We start from the raw sequence: 14,872 nt of genomic DNA, 5'->3' as shown, positions 1-14,872 counted from the left end.
GGGAGCTGGTGTACCGCGACTCAGGTTAACAGAATTTCCTCCTTGGGGGGGAGGCTCTAATCCCCGCCCTCGTTTTTTTTATTTCACCTTTATTTAACCAGGTAGGCTAGTTGAGAACAAGTTCTCATTTACAACTGCGACCTGGCTAAGATAAAGCATAGCAGTGTGAACAGACAACACAGAGTTACACATGGAGTAAACAATTAACAAGTCAATAACACAGTAGAAAAAAAAGAGAGTCTATATACATTGTGTGCAAAAGGCATGAGGAGGTAGGCGAATAATTACAATTTTGCAGATTAACACTGGAGTGATAAATGATCAGATGGTCATGTACAAGTAAAGATACTGGTGTGCAAAAGAGCAGAAAAGTAAATAAATATTAAACAGTATGGGGATGTGGTAGGTAAAATTGGGTGGGCTATTTACCGATAGACTATGTACAGCTACAGCGATGTACAGCTACAGCTGCTCAGATAGCAGATGTTTGAAGTGGGTGAGGGAGATAAAAGTCTTCAACTTCAGCGATTTTTGCAATTCGTTCCAGTCACAGGCAGCAGAGAACTGGAACGAAAGGTGGCCAAATTAGGTGTTGGCTTTAGGGATGATCAGTGAGATACACCTGCTGGAGCGCGTGCTACGGGTGGGTGTTGCCATCGTGACCAGTGAACTGAGATAAGGCGGAGCTTTACCTAGCATGGACTTGTAGATGACCTGGAGCCAGTGGGTCTGGCGACGAATATGTAGCAAGGGCCAGCCGACTAGAGCATACAGGTCGCAGTGGTGGGTGGTATAAGGTGCTTTAGTAACAAAACGGATGGCACTGTGATAAACTGCATCCAGTTTGCTGAGTAGAGTATTGGAAGCTATTTTGTAGATGACATCGCCAAAGTCGAGGATCGGTAGGATATTCAGTTTTACTAGGGTAAGTTTGGCGGCGTGAGTGAAGGAGGCTTTGTTGCGGAATAGAAAGCCGACTCTAGATTTGATTTTAGATTGGAGATGTTTGATATGAGTCTGGAAGGAGAGTTTACAGTCTAGCCAGACACCTAGGTACTTATAGATGTCCACATATTCTAGGTCGGAACCATCCAGGGTGGTGATGCTAGTCGGGCGTGCGGGTGTAGGCAGCGAACGGTTGAAAAGCATGCATTTGGTTTTGCTAGCGTTTAAGAGCAGTTGGAGGCCACGGAAGGAGTGTTGTATGGCATTTCTTGACATTGGCCTACCTATCTAGTAAAATAGATTACTGAACTGTCAGGAATGAGGCTAACAAATCCAGTCCAATAACAGGGGTGGTGCCTAAAACGTCTATGTATGGGCCTATCGGACCAAGATTGACAATCATACACCTTGGTTTCTGAATCAAATATATAACAGGATTCACAAACGCATATTATATTTTGTAAATGGTAGTTTACTGTGTCAAATTGATGAGCAAACGTGCATGGCTCAATCTGCCAATATGTCAGAAATGTAGATCCACAAGTTAATTTACAAATATTTGTATCACAATCAAACTATCCCTGGGACAAAATATTCTCTTGAAACGTAATAATAATAAAAAAAATATAAATCAAATGTGGTGCACGATGTTGCACTTTTGGCACTATTCATAAAGGTCGAAACCCCACATATAATGAGTCGGTGCCCCCGGTAGTCTAAATCGAGCGCAACTATTTCAAGCAGGCTGTCACAACAGTAAATCAAAAAACCCTTAGCTTAATTTGTGATTAAGGAAAAACGTTTTCCTATTTTTTAATTCTCAGTGTTTGAGGTTTTTTTTGCAGTGGTTCAGAGTTTACTTTAAATAGTTAAAAATGCACATTCGAGGTGTGCGCACGTATGTGACGTATAGTGTTTTTGTCTAAAGCTACATTGACTGCGGATAGCTGGCTAGTTAGATACAGTTGTTGCGGCATTCTTGAAATTAATATTTTGTTTCCGCTAGCTTACGTTAGTAATTAGAAAAACGAATGAGCAATAGCCCACACTATTGCAGGAAGTCACACTCTACTATGGATCACATTTGGCATCCTCCAATGTGACTAGGACGTCTGGACTAGTCTTGTGCCATTGGAGTTAGCTAGCAAACAAGCTCGCTAGTTGGTCTGCTTGCTAATGCTATCTAGCTAGGTGGTGGGTAGTGTTTTTATTGATTGATACTGGGTGTGCCATTCGTGTTGATTGTTTGATAGTTTACCTGTCACATTCGTTCAAACCTTTTACCCATAGTTTGTGAATATTTGAAATGTAGTTAGCCAGCTAGCATAACTCGTAGCTAGCTAGTTAATTAGCTACGGTTAGCCGCGGCTATTTGGCCTTTTCATAACCAGCCGATGGTTACATATTGAGTTATAATGTGACATCTTGTTTAAAGTCGTTGGCTAAAGTAAAGCTAATTCAACTCAAGTTGGATATATGCCAGTTTAGCCAAAACAATGGAAAGTTTACTAGCTGCGTGAATCCAGGTCAAGGCACCAATGCGATAACCTGGATTTGAACCCGGGTCATCTGTGTGGGACAGGGCAGTGATTTCTAATAGATCTAGTTATATCGATGTTGTTCACTGTAATAAATGTACATTAATGTATTTTGCCTGCACAGCGAGCAGCTGCGAACATCAGTGGTTGAGGTCCCATATAATTTGTCATCACTTTGACATCTTTGCACTTCGCCTCCAAACTATGTTGACGCTTTTGTCTTTTTTGCCAGATATTGCAGCACGTTGAGATTCTTGAAACTTGAGGAACTCTAAGTACAGTACAATGGCTCCCAAAGACATCATGACCAACTCCCATGCCAAATCCATCCTCAATGCCATGAACGCACTTCGTAAGAGCAACACACTCTGTGATATCACTTTGAGAGTGGAGAATACCGACTTTCCTGTTCACCGTATTGTCCTGGCAGCCTGCAGTGACTACTTCTGTGCCATGTTCACCAGCGAGGTAACTGTAAGCCTATTTAAATAATGGTTAAATAAATACAAATAAAAAGTAAGCACAAGACTGGAGTTAATTTAGGCCTAGATAGACACATATGAGAGAGCACTTCCACAAAAGACCAATGATGACTGATCATCAGTGTCATCAGCGATAATAACTTTATAAATACGTTTGCTGGTGGTTCTCTCTGTATGCAAAAAGAGACAGGTAATAGTTGTTTGACTGGTTCAGAGGTTGACAATGCCCAAAAGAGTTTCTACGTATCCCTTGTGCTTAGAACCCAGCTAAGATTTTTGTAGGCTAAAATTATACTGATATTAATTTCCTTGAGCAATATGTCTTTCAGTGTGACTGCCATCTGGTTATTTATAGCTTAATAAAAACGCGAGTGGATTATATAGGCCTACCTCAAATATTAGGCTATTCCCAAACACAAAACAGCAATGAAAGTGCATAGCAGAAATAGTCCAATGCTAATTTTCTCTGTAGCTCGGTTGACCTAGTTTCTCTTTCCTTTAACATTTTTAGCTCTCTAAGAATCCCCAGGTGAGCATTGCTCTTTTACTAACAAAGCTGACTATAATCCACAGCTGCCTACACAAGTATGACAAATAGTAAACACAAGGAATCAGTAGGCCTATGTTTTTTGCAATGAGTGTGTAGTGCCCTGTGTCTGGCAAGAGCGACTACTAACCAGTAATTTAAACTGATGTCTGTCTTTGCCGTTGTGCTTTTGCAGTTGTCAGAGAAAGGGAAATCCTTTGTAGACATCCAGGGGTTGACTGCGTCCACCATGGAGATCCTGCTGGACTTTGTTTACACGGAGACTGTTTTGGTCACAGTGGAGAATGTCCAGGAACTGCTTCCTGCTGCCTGTCTGCTGCAGCTCAAAGGTAAGTTGAGAAATGTAAAAATAATATGAGAACCATTGGACACCATTGCACTTTACTGTTCATCCACTGTATTTACTCTGTGGAATAAACTACCGGTATGTCAGTTAAATCTAAATCTGCTCTTTTGTAAAAGGAAATGCACACCCATCGTCTTCCCTTATTAGGTTTGTGCAATATGACTGGCTATATTGTATTGCTAATATAGTGGAAACATTGTTAATTTGTCAAGAAGTCAACAAACTAGCAAATTAAATACTTCAACATTATTTTACAAAATGAATGTACTGCACTCACTTAATGTGTCTATATGTTTCTTTGTATTCCTCAGGAGTAAAAAGAGCTTGTTGTGACTTTCTGGATAGTCAGCTTGATCCCACAAACTGCCTGGGCATTCGTGACTTTGCGGAGACCCACAATTGCCTTGACCTGATGCAGGCCGCTGAACTCTTCTCCCAGAAGCACTTCCCTGAGGTGGTTCAACATGAGGAGTTTATGCTGCTCAGCCAGAACGAGGTTGAAAAACTAGTTAAATGTGATGAAATCCAGGTAAGTAAAGTGGATTTGGTGAGGTATTATTATACTTGTCGTAACGCTGTAATTACGATAGTAATAATCGTTGTTTCATTAGGTAGCCTTGTAATTGCATATTAATGGAGTTGCGTTTTTGTAATTACAACAATTTCAATGCAATTAAACTATAATTACTTAAGTACTAAGTAACAATATGTTAATACAATGTTACTAGTGTAATTATGGTGTTACTACAGATAAGAGCAGATCGATGTAAAGTGTTACCAAAGTCGAATAGTGTACTGAATTTATTTTTGAATTCAGAGAGCACACAGTCATGTTGCCTCAGGTGCATATTTTCTCTATTCGCGGTTATCTTTGAATGCTCAGGGGGATACTTTTCACAAGTCTCAAATTGTCCTTCAAAAACCTGAAGCTGAAAGAAAAGGTGCAAGTGTAGACCTGCAGTAATCTCTATTAATGGGGCCCCCTTTGCAGATTTACCTGGCTCTGAAATTATGGAGAAAATAATCTGATTTAAGTATACCTTTGTGCTCTGGAAATTCCTGTGTTTAACCGCACAGCGCATATCTTGCTGTATAAAAACATAATTGTAACCATGGGACTTGATTTGTAGTTTACCAATTAATTCAAAGGACTTTTGCTTGTCACGGTTTTTGTGATCAAAATGTGTGTAATATACACTTAAAGTGGCTTGCGAAAGTATTCATCCCCCGTGGCATTTTTCATATTTTGTTGCCTTACATACAACCTGGAATTAAAATGGATTTTTGGGGGTTTTGTATAATTTGATTTACACAACATGCCTACCACTTTGAAGATGCAAATATGTTTTATTGTGAAACAAACAAGAAATAAGACAAAAAAAACTAAACTTGAGCGTGCATAACTATTCACACCCCCAAAGTCAATAAAAACATGTTTTGCTTATTTTTTTCTTTAAGCAATGGCTTTTTTCTGGCCACTCTTCCGTAAAGGGGTGGCAGGGTAGCCTAGTGGTTAGAGCGTTGGACTAGTAACCGGAAGGTTGCAAGTTCAAACCCCCGAGCTGACAAGGTACAAATCTGCCGTTCTGCCACTGAACAGGCAGTTAACCCACTGTTCCTAGGGCGTCATTGAAAATAAGAATTTGTTCTTAACTGACTTGCCTAATTAAATAAAGGTAAGAAAAAAAAAAGCCCAGCTCTGTGGAGTGTACGGTTTAAAGTGGTCCTATGGACAGATACTCCAATCTCCAATCCTATGGACAGATACTCCAATCTCCGCTGTGGAGCTTCGCAGCTCCTTCAGGTTTGGTCTCTTAGTTGCCTCTCTGATTAATGCCATTCTTGCGTGGTCTGTGAGTTTTGGTCTTAGCAGGTTTGTTGCATTTTTAATTATGGATTTAATGGTGCTCTGTGGGATGTTCAAAGTTTTTGATATTTTTTTATAACCCAACCCTGAGCTGTACTTCTCCCCCACTTTGTCCCTGACCCGTTTGGAGAGCTCATTGGTCTTCATAGTGCTGGGAACACTTAAACAACACAATGTAACTCCAAGTTAATCACACTTCTGTGAAATCAAACTGTCCACTTAGGAAGCAACACTGACTGACAATAAATTCCACATGCTGTTGTGCAAATGGAATAGACAACAGGTGGAAATTATAGGCAATTAGCAAGACACCCCCAATAAAGGAGTGGTTCTGCAGGTGGTGACCAGACCACTTCTCAGTTCCTATGCTTCCTGGCTGATGTTTTTGTCACTTTTGAATGCTGGCGGTGCTTTCACTCTAGTGGTAGCATGAGACGTAGTCTACAACCCACACAAGTGGCTCAGGTAGTGCAGCTCATCCAGGATGGCACATCAATGCGAGCTGTGGCAAGAAGGTTTGCTGTGTCTGTCAGCGTAGTATCCAGAGCGTGGAGGCGCTACCAGGAGACAGGCCAGTACATCAGGAGACGTGGAGGAGGCCGTAGGAGGGCAACAACCCAGCAGCAGGACCGCTACCTCCGCCTTTGTGCAAGGAGGAGCACTGCCAGGGCCCTGCAAAATGACCTCCAGCAGACCACAAATGTGCATGTGTCTGCTCAAATGGTCAGAAACAGACTCCATGAGGGTGGTATGAGGGCCCGACGTCCACAGGTGGGGGTTGTGCTTACAGCCCAACACCGTGCAGGACGTTTGGCATTTGCCAGAGAACACCAAGATTGGCAAATTCGCCACTGGCACCCTGTGCTCGTCCCAGATGAAAGCAGGTTCACACTGAGCACATGTGACAGACGTGACAGTCTGGAGACGCCGTGGAGAACGTTCTGCTGCCTGCAACATCCTCCAGCATGACCGGTTTGGCGGTGGTTCAGTCATGGTGTGGGGTGGCATTTCTTTGGGGGGCCGCACAGCCCTCTATGTGCCTGCCAGAGGTAGCCTGACTACCATTAGGCACCGAGATGAGATCCTCAGACCCCTTGTGAGACCATATGCTGGTGCGGTTGGCCCTGGGTTCCTCCTAATGCAAGACAATACTAGACCTCATGTGACTGGAGTGTGTCAGCAGTTCCTGCAAGAGGAAGGCATTGATGCTATGGCCCGTCCGTTCCCCAGATCTGAATCCAATTAAGCACATCTGGGACATCATGTCTCGCTCCATCCATCGCACTACAGACTGTCCAGGAGTTGCCGGATGCTTTAGTCCAGGTCTGGGAGGAGATCCCTCAGGAGACCATCCGCCACCTCATCAGGAGCATGCCCAGGTGTTGTAGGGAGGTCATACAGGCACGTGGAGGCCACACACTCTACTGAGCCTCATTTTGACTTGTTTTAAGGACATTACATCAAAGTTGGATCAGCCTGTAGTGTGGTTTTCCACTTTAATTTTGAGTGTGACTCCAAATCCAGACCTCCATGGGTTGATAAATTTGATTTCCATTGATAATTTGTGTGATTTTGTTGTCAGCACATTCAACTATGTAAAGAAAAAAGTATTTAATAAGAATGTTCCATTCATTCAGATCTAGGATGTGTTATTTTAGTGTTCCCTTTATTTTTTTGAGCAGTGTGTGTGTATATATATATATATATATATATGTATGTATGTATGTATGTATGTATGTATATTGAGATCATGTGACACTTAAATTGCACATAGGTGGACATTATTTAACTAATTACGTGACTTCTAAAGGTAATTGGTTGCACGATATCTTATTTAGGGGCTTCATAGCAAAGGGGGTGAAAACATGCGTGCACCATTTTTCATTTTTTAAATTATTATTATTTTTTAGGCAAGTTATTTTTTTCACTTCACCAATTTGGACTATTTTGTGTATGTCCATTACATGAAATCCAAATAAAAATCAATTTAAATTACAGGTTGTAATGCAACAAAATAGGAAAACGCCAATGGGGTGAATACTTAACTGTAGTTAAGTCAGAGGCACAATTTTCTGTTCTTTTTGTAACCATTTGTCTTAGTCAACTATCTACATCATCATTAATTAAAACTGTCACTTTGACTTGTTCTTCTTGAAGTGAAGTTGATCTCAGTGATTTGGAGAAATCAGTGATTGAGTGAATGCATTTTTGGCCTTGAGTAGTTATACTTTGGGATTTCCGTTATTACAACAAGCATGTTGTTGTCAAGGTGTGTGGTTGTGAATACATGTTGTCTCTGTTTGCAGGTGGACTCAGAGGAGCCTGTATTCGAGGCAGTGTTGAATTGGGTTAAACACAATAGGAAAGAGAGGGAGATTTATTTATCGGAGATGCTGGAGCATGTGCGGATGCCTTTGCTCACTCCGCGCTATATCACAGACGTCATTGACTCAGAGGTGAGGCAGCTAGACCACACACGGTCACATGATGTAAGCATAGGCCTAGACCACCTTTACTCCACACACAGACGTGTACAAAGCGCTCCCTTGCCCTCCATTTGGCAAATCTGACAATAACTCTATCCTCCTGGTTCCTGCTTACAAGCAAAAATTAAAGCAGGAAGCACCAGTGACATACCTCAACCAGAAGCCATGGATTACAGGCAACAATTCGCACTGAGCTAAAGGGTAGAGCTGCCGCTTTCAAGGAGCGGGACTCTAACCCGGAAGCTTATAAGAAATCCCTCTATGCCCTCTGACGAACCCTGAAATAGGCAAAGCGTCAATACAGGATTATGATCGAATTGTACTACACCTGCTCCTACACTAGTCGGATGTGGCAGGGCTTGCAAACTATTACAGATTACAAAGGGAATCACAGCCGAGAGCTGCCCAGTGACACGGGCCTACCAGACGAGCTAAATAACTTCTATGCTCACGTCGAGGCAAGTAACACTGAAACATGCATGAGAGCATCAGCTGTTCCGGATGACTGTGTGATCACGCTCTCCGCAGCCGATGTGAGTAAGACCTTCAAACAGGTCAACATTCACAAGGCCGCAGGGCCAGACGGATTACCAGGACGTGTACTCCGAGCATGCACTGACCAACTGAAAAGTGTCTTCACTGACATTTTCAACCTCTACTTGTCTGAGTCTGCAATACTAACATGTTTCAAGTAGACTACCATAGTCCCTGTGCCCAAGAACACTAAGGTAACCTGCCTAAATGACTACTGGCGTCTGTAGCCATGAAATGCTTTGAAAGGCTGTTCATGGCTCACATCAACACCATTATCCCAGAAACCCTAGACCGACTCCAATTTGCATACCGCACCAACAGATCCACAGATGATGCAATCTCTATTGCACTCCACACTGCCCTTTCCCACCTGGACAAAAGGAACACCTATGGGAGAATGCTATTCATTGACTACATCTCAGCATTCAACACCATAGTGCCCTTAAAGCTCATCACTAAGCTAAGGACCTTGGGACTAAACACCTCACGCTGCAACTGGATCCTGGACTTCCTGACGGTCCACCCTCAGGTGGTAAGGGTAGGTAACAGCACATCCGCCACGCTGATCCTCAATACGGGGGCCCCTCTGGGGTGGGTGCTCAGTTCCCCTCCTGTACTCCCTGTTCACTCATGACTGCATGGCTAGGCACAACTCCAACACCATCATTAAGTTTTCTGATGACACAACAGTGGCAGGCCTGATCACCGTTAACGATGAGACAGCCTATAGGGAGGAGGTTAGAGACATGACCGTGTGGTGCAAGGTCAACAATCTCTCCCTCAAAGTGATCAAGACAAAGGTGATGATTGTGGACTACAGGAAAAGGAGGACTGAGCACGCCTCCATTCTCATCAACGGGGCTGTAGTGAAGCAGGTTGAGAGCTTCAAGTTTCTGGCGTCCACATCACCAACAAACTAACATGGTCCAAGCACACCAAGACAGTCGTGATGTGGGCACGACAAAATCTATTCCCCCTCAGGAGACTGAAAGTATTTGGTATAGATCCTCAGATCCTCAAAAGGTTTTACAGCTTCACCATCGAGAGCATCCTGACGGGTTGCCTCACTGCCTGGTAGGACAACTGCTCGGCCTCTGACCGCAAGGCACTACAGAGGTTAGTGCAGTTCATCACCGGGGTCAAGCTTCCTGCCATCCAGGACCTCAATACCAGTTGGTGTCAGAGAAAGACCCTAAAAATTGTCAGACTCCAGCCACCCTAGTCATAGACTGACTGTTCTCTCTGCTCCGCACGGCAAGTGGTACCGGAGCGCTAAGTCTAGGTCCAAGAGGCTTCTAAACAGCTTCTACCCCCAAGCCATAAGACTCCTCAACAGCTAGTCAAATGGCTACCCAGGTTATTTGTGCACCCCCCCCCCCCCCCCCCCCACACTGCTCTCTGTTATTATCTATGCATAGTCATTTTAATAACCCTACCTGCATGTACGTTATTACCTCGACACTTGTGACCCCACACATTGACTCTGTACCGGTACCCCCTGTATATAGCCCCGCTATTGTTATTTACTGCTGCTCTTTAATTATTTGTTTTTCTTATCTATTACTTTTTTTAAAGGTATTTTCTTAACTGCATTGTTGGTTAAGGGCTTTGTAAGTAAGCATTTCGCTGTAAGGTCTACCTGTTGTATTTGGCATGTGACAAATAACATTTGATTTGAAATCCTCTTTCAATGGAAACTCTTCATTGAGAATGATTTATGGTGTGCGTCTGGGAAACAGGCCTCAAGTGTTGAGCAGAGGTGTTATTACTGTCTTGATAAAGTACTGTATATGTTGTGATGTGTTCCAGCCCCTTATTCGATGCAGTCTTCCCTGCCGAGACCTTGTGGATGAGGCCAAGAAATTCCACCTTAGACCAGAGCTGAGGAGTGAGATGCAGGGGCCACGCACCCAAGCCAGATTAGGTACAGTACTGATCTCCATTTTTTGGATTGATTTTCTTGTCCTAATAATAGGGATACAAGACAAGCTTAGTGGAAGTTACTACCTTATTCATGTTGAAAAGATGATTACCGTGTTGCTCTTTCAAGGTGCCAAGGAGGTCCTGTTGGTTATTGGAGGATTTGGCAGTCAACAATCCCCTATAGATATCGTTGAGAAGTATGATCCTAAAACTCAGGAGTGGAGCTTTTTACCTGTAAGTATCATTTTTTAAAATTAAATATTTTGGCTCTCTGATCATGGTTAACTTATCCCAAGCATGTTTTTACAGAACATTGCTCGGAAAAGGCGTTATGTAGCTACCGTGTCCCTCAATGACCGTGTGTATGTGATTGGCGGCTACGATGGTCGATCACGGCTTAGTTCGGTGGAGTGCTTGGACTACACGGCAGACGAGGATGGTGTCTGGTACACCGTCGCCACTATGAATGTACGGCGTGGCCTTGCCGGGGCGACAACACTCGGAGGTAGAGGATCTTCTCTGATTGACAGCCCTCATTGTCATGGGGTTTACAAAAACAAATAGCACTGAAGTGAGTTTGACTGACCTCAGGTGTAACAAAACCCTGCAAGTGTTTTCTAATGCAGACTTTCAAAAAGTTGTTGGAACATTTCCTTACATTTCTTTTCTCACTTTTCTGCCCACAGATATGATCTATGTTGCTGGAGGCTTTGACGGTAGCCGCCGTCACACCAGCATGGAACGATATGACCCCAATATTGACCAGTGGAGCATGCTTGGGGACATGCAGACAGCCAGGGAAGGGGCTGGCCTGGTGGTTGCTAGTGGACTTATATACTGTCTTGGTGGGTATTAAAGATGTTTGGTTTAAGTTTGTGTTGGTGTATAAATATTTAAAATATCTCCCACTTCCCCCACTGACCTTAGTAAGGATCTACACTATGTGGACACCCCATCAAATTGGTGGATTCAGCTATTTCTGCTACACCCGTTGCTGACAGGTGTATAACATCAAGCACACAGTCATGTAATCTCCATAGACATTGGACAAGCTTAGTGGAAATGCGTTCTCTGAAGTGATGAATCACTCTTCAGGAAATCCGACGGACAATTCTGGGTTTTGCGGATGCCAGGAGAACGCTACCTGCTCAAATGCATAGTGCCAACTGTTAAAGTTTGATGTAGGAGGAATAATGGTCTGGGGCTGTTTTTCATGGTTTGGGCTAGGCCCCTTACAGTGAAGTGAAATCTTAAAGCTACAGCATACAATGATATTCTAAACAATTCTGTGCTTCCAACTTTGTGGCAACAGTTTGGGGAAGGCCCTTTCCTGTTTCAGCATGACAATGCCCCAAAGCGAGGTCCATACAGAAATGGTTTGTTGAGATCGGTGTGGAAGAAATTGACTGGGCTGACCTCAACCCCATCGAACACCTTTGGGATGAATTGGAACGCTGACTGTGAGCCAGGCCTAATCGCCCAAAATCAGTGTCCGACCTCACTAATGCTCTTGTGGCTGAATAGAAGCAAGTCCCCGCACCAATGTGGGATATATTTAGCCCGAACCATGAAAAACAGCCCCAGACCATTATTCCTCCTACATCAAGTGGAAAGCCTTCCCAGAATAATGGAGGCTGTTAAAACAGCAAAGGGGGACCAACACCATATTAATGCCCATGATTTTGGAATTATATGTTTGACGAGCAGGTGTCCACACACTTTTGGTCATGTAGTGTATGTAATTTATTGCAGGTGGGTACGACGGATTGAATATCCTCAATTCAGTGGAGCGGTATGACCCTCACACAGGTCATTGGACGAATGTTACCCCCATGGCCACCAAACGCTCAGGTGAGTACTCCTAAGTATGAGGGCTGTATAGATTATATACAGTATGGTTATTTACATATGGCTATGGTTAGTATGTCTGAAGGGCCTATACTCTTTTTTTTAAACAATTTTTATTTTATATATTTTTTTAAATTTTACCTTTATTTAACTAGGCAAGTCAGTTAATAACAAATTCTTATTTTCAATGACGACCTAGGAACAGTGGGTTAACTGCCTGTTCAGGGGCAGAACGACAGATTTGTACCTTCTCCAACACTCTAACCACTAAGCTACCCTGCCGCCCTTTGTTACAGGGGCCGGTGTAGCCTTGCTCAATGATCACATATATGTGGTGGGAGGCTTCGATGGAACAGCGCACCTCGACTCGGTGGAGGTTTACAACATTAGGACAGACTATTGGACCACGGTAGCGAGTATGACCACTCCCCGCTGCTACGTAGGAGCTACCGTCCTCCGGGGACGACTCTACGCCATAGCTGGGTAAGCCTAAACATCCCAACCCTGCTCAGAATTTTATCTTTTTTACATTTATTTTTAGGAAAGTGTAAATTCACTTTCCTTTCATATGTTTATTGCTTTTAATGACAGACAGATGAGAAACAATGAGGGAGACAGGTGAAGAGGAGATTCAGAGTGAAGGGAGGACACAGGGATTGAACCCCTGTCTCCGGCTAAGCGTTGTACATGTGCATAGACCCGGGAGTGTTATCACTCGACCACGGCTCTGCAACCGACTTCAGTATTAAGAGATACTGAAGGGATCATTAATATACATTATGTATGACTCTTAATTGATTTATATTATTCTTGCTTAGATAAAATTGTAATAAATCTGAATCATGAATGCAATCTCTTTATGGTCCAGTTCTCGATAAGCATGCGACTTATGTCATTGAACACAGCCATATGATGTATTGTTCATCCTCCCCTGTACTCTTTTGCCCTCTCTAGGTATGATGGAAACTCCCTTCTGAGCAGTATCGAGTGTTATGACCCTGTTATTGACAGCTGGGAGGTGGTCACCTCCATGGCCACACAGCGCTGTGATGCAGGAGTGTGTGTCCTCCGAGAGAAGTGAGATTTACCTCAGAACAACCTCAAAGGTTGGGTGAAGCAGAGGAGGGCAGTCATCTAGTCCTGAACCTGAATCTGATATTTACTTGCCACTACTATGGCACAACAGAGGGATTATTCACTTGGAGGCCAGTGTGTTGTTATATGTCCTCCCGGAAGTCTCTTGATTCTATTCATCAGACTTTCTCATCTGAGCTTAGTTACTTCTGTGTGATAAGGGACAGGGGGTGTACAACAGTGATTAGTTGTTTCAGTCTCTTCATCAACAGTTGTTGCTTCCAAGAAGACATCCTTCCCAACCCACTCGGTCGCATGACACACTGTGGTAGCTGTTGCCATGGTTACCCATGAGATTTTTGACTCATCTTTTAAAGTGCAATATATTTCTCTACTTATGTTATGAACCGTTGGAGCAGAAGAAACAAGAGACTCCAGTTTTCTGCTGCTATATGCCTTATGCCCTTGTGGCCCACATTGAACTGAACATCCATGATGCCTCATTAGGACTGTGATTGTTGTCATGCCATCAAGTATGATGATTATTTAGCATTTGCCAGGTTTTCAGTCAGACAGTAAACCCTTTGTAGATTTTGTAATTCTGTATAAAGCGCTTTTAGAAACAAATCACTTATTGAAGAATTGTCATTTACCTGACGGTCATTATTTTCAATGTATCAAAGATATTCAAATGAATGACATTTTAGGGAAAGCACCATAATTGTATTGTGGACTGCAGATGGTTCCTTGCTCTTTTGCTGTTTCTGTCATCTTGTCAAAATCTCTGTCCCCTGCAATTGACTCCACTGAAGATGTGCGTATGGTGCATGCATTTGCCCATAGTGGATTTGTTTGGACAAGCAAAATGACTTGACTTCTATTATCCAGGGCAAGTACAAAATCCTGAGGAGTCTTTTGTTGTTACTTGAAAAAGTGAATAAACATTGTGATAATGTATGACTTTATTTGTTTTCAGTTATTCCTGTAATGCAATGTGGAATTCAATGTTGAAGTGAACTGTTGTGACCTCTAGTAAAAGCCCAGTGAATTTGTCAAGGGTTTCGGACCTCTTGGTTTAATGGCTAAGTTGTTGGACTGACTGTCACACTCGCAGGGACCCGGGTTTGAGTCCTGGTTGGGCTAATCACCAAGCTAGCTGCATTGATGTCTGTGGGACTATCGGGTGTGGGAGGATGTTCGGGGGGGGGGCAGGGATGTGTTTCCCAAAAGAGGGTGTAGTCTTGTGATCCTTGATAAGTGCTTAGTAACGGACTGCCCCAAG

The 14,872-nt window shown here is 43.2% G+C and overlaps 1 protein-coding gene across 3 annotated transcripts; it reads left to right on the top strand.

Annotated features, from left to right (window-relative positions):
- Window positions 1-1,674: 1,674 nt before the first annotated feature.
- LOC110532527 (kelch-like protein 12) lies at window positions 1,675-14,547 on the top strand. 3 transcript variants are annotated; one of them, XR_002474846.2, is made up of 14 exons: window positions 1,675-2,139; window positions 2,716-2,951; window positions 3,477-3,494; window positions 3,688-3,841; window positions 4,170-4,387; window positions 8,032-8,181; window positions 10,555-10,669; window positions 10,796-10,902; window positions 10,978-11,173; window positions 11,355-11,513; window positions 12,421-12,519; window positions 12,813-12,999; window positions 13,108-13,297; window positions 13,471-13,609. XR_002474846.2 is itself a non-coding variant. In XM_021616510.2 (13 exons), exons 2-13 carry the CDS (start codon window positions 2,769-2,771, stop codon window positions 13,595-13,597), a joined length of 1,713 nt encoding a protein of 570 aa, XP_021472185.1. In that variant the 5' UTR covers window positions 1,678-2,139; window positions 2,716-2,768; the 3' UTR covers window positions 13,598-14,547. The 3 variants fall into 3 exon arrangements, 2 of the variants coding, with proteins under 2 accessions (XP_021472185.1, XP_021472186.1); XM_021616510.2 differs by lacking the exon at window positions 13,108-13,297 and having other exon boundaries at window positions 1,678-2,139; window positions 13,471-14,547; XM_021616511.2 differs by lacking the exons at window positions 3,477-3,494; window positions 13,108-13,297 and having other exon boundaries at window positions 1,680-2,139; window positions 13,471-14,547.
- Window positions 14,548-14,872: the final 325 nt, after the last annotated feature.

Source organism: Oncorhynchus mykiss, chromosome 9 (assembly GCF_013265735.2).
Source record: "Oncorhynchus mykiss isolate Arlee chromosome 9, USDA_OmykA_1.1, whole genome shotgun sequence".
NCBI lineage: Eukaryota > Metazoa > Chordata > Actinopteri > Salmoniformes > Salmonidae > Oncorhynchus > Oncorhynchus mykiss.
Note: the sequence above shows the minus strand (reverse complement) of the source record. Positions and strands in the feature narration are given on the sequence as shown.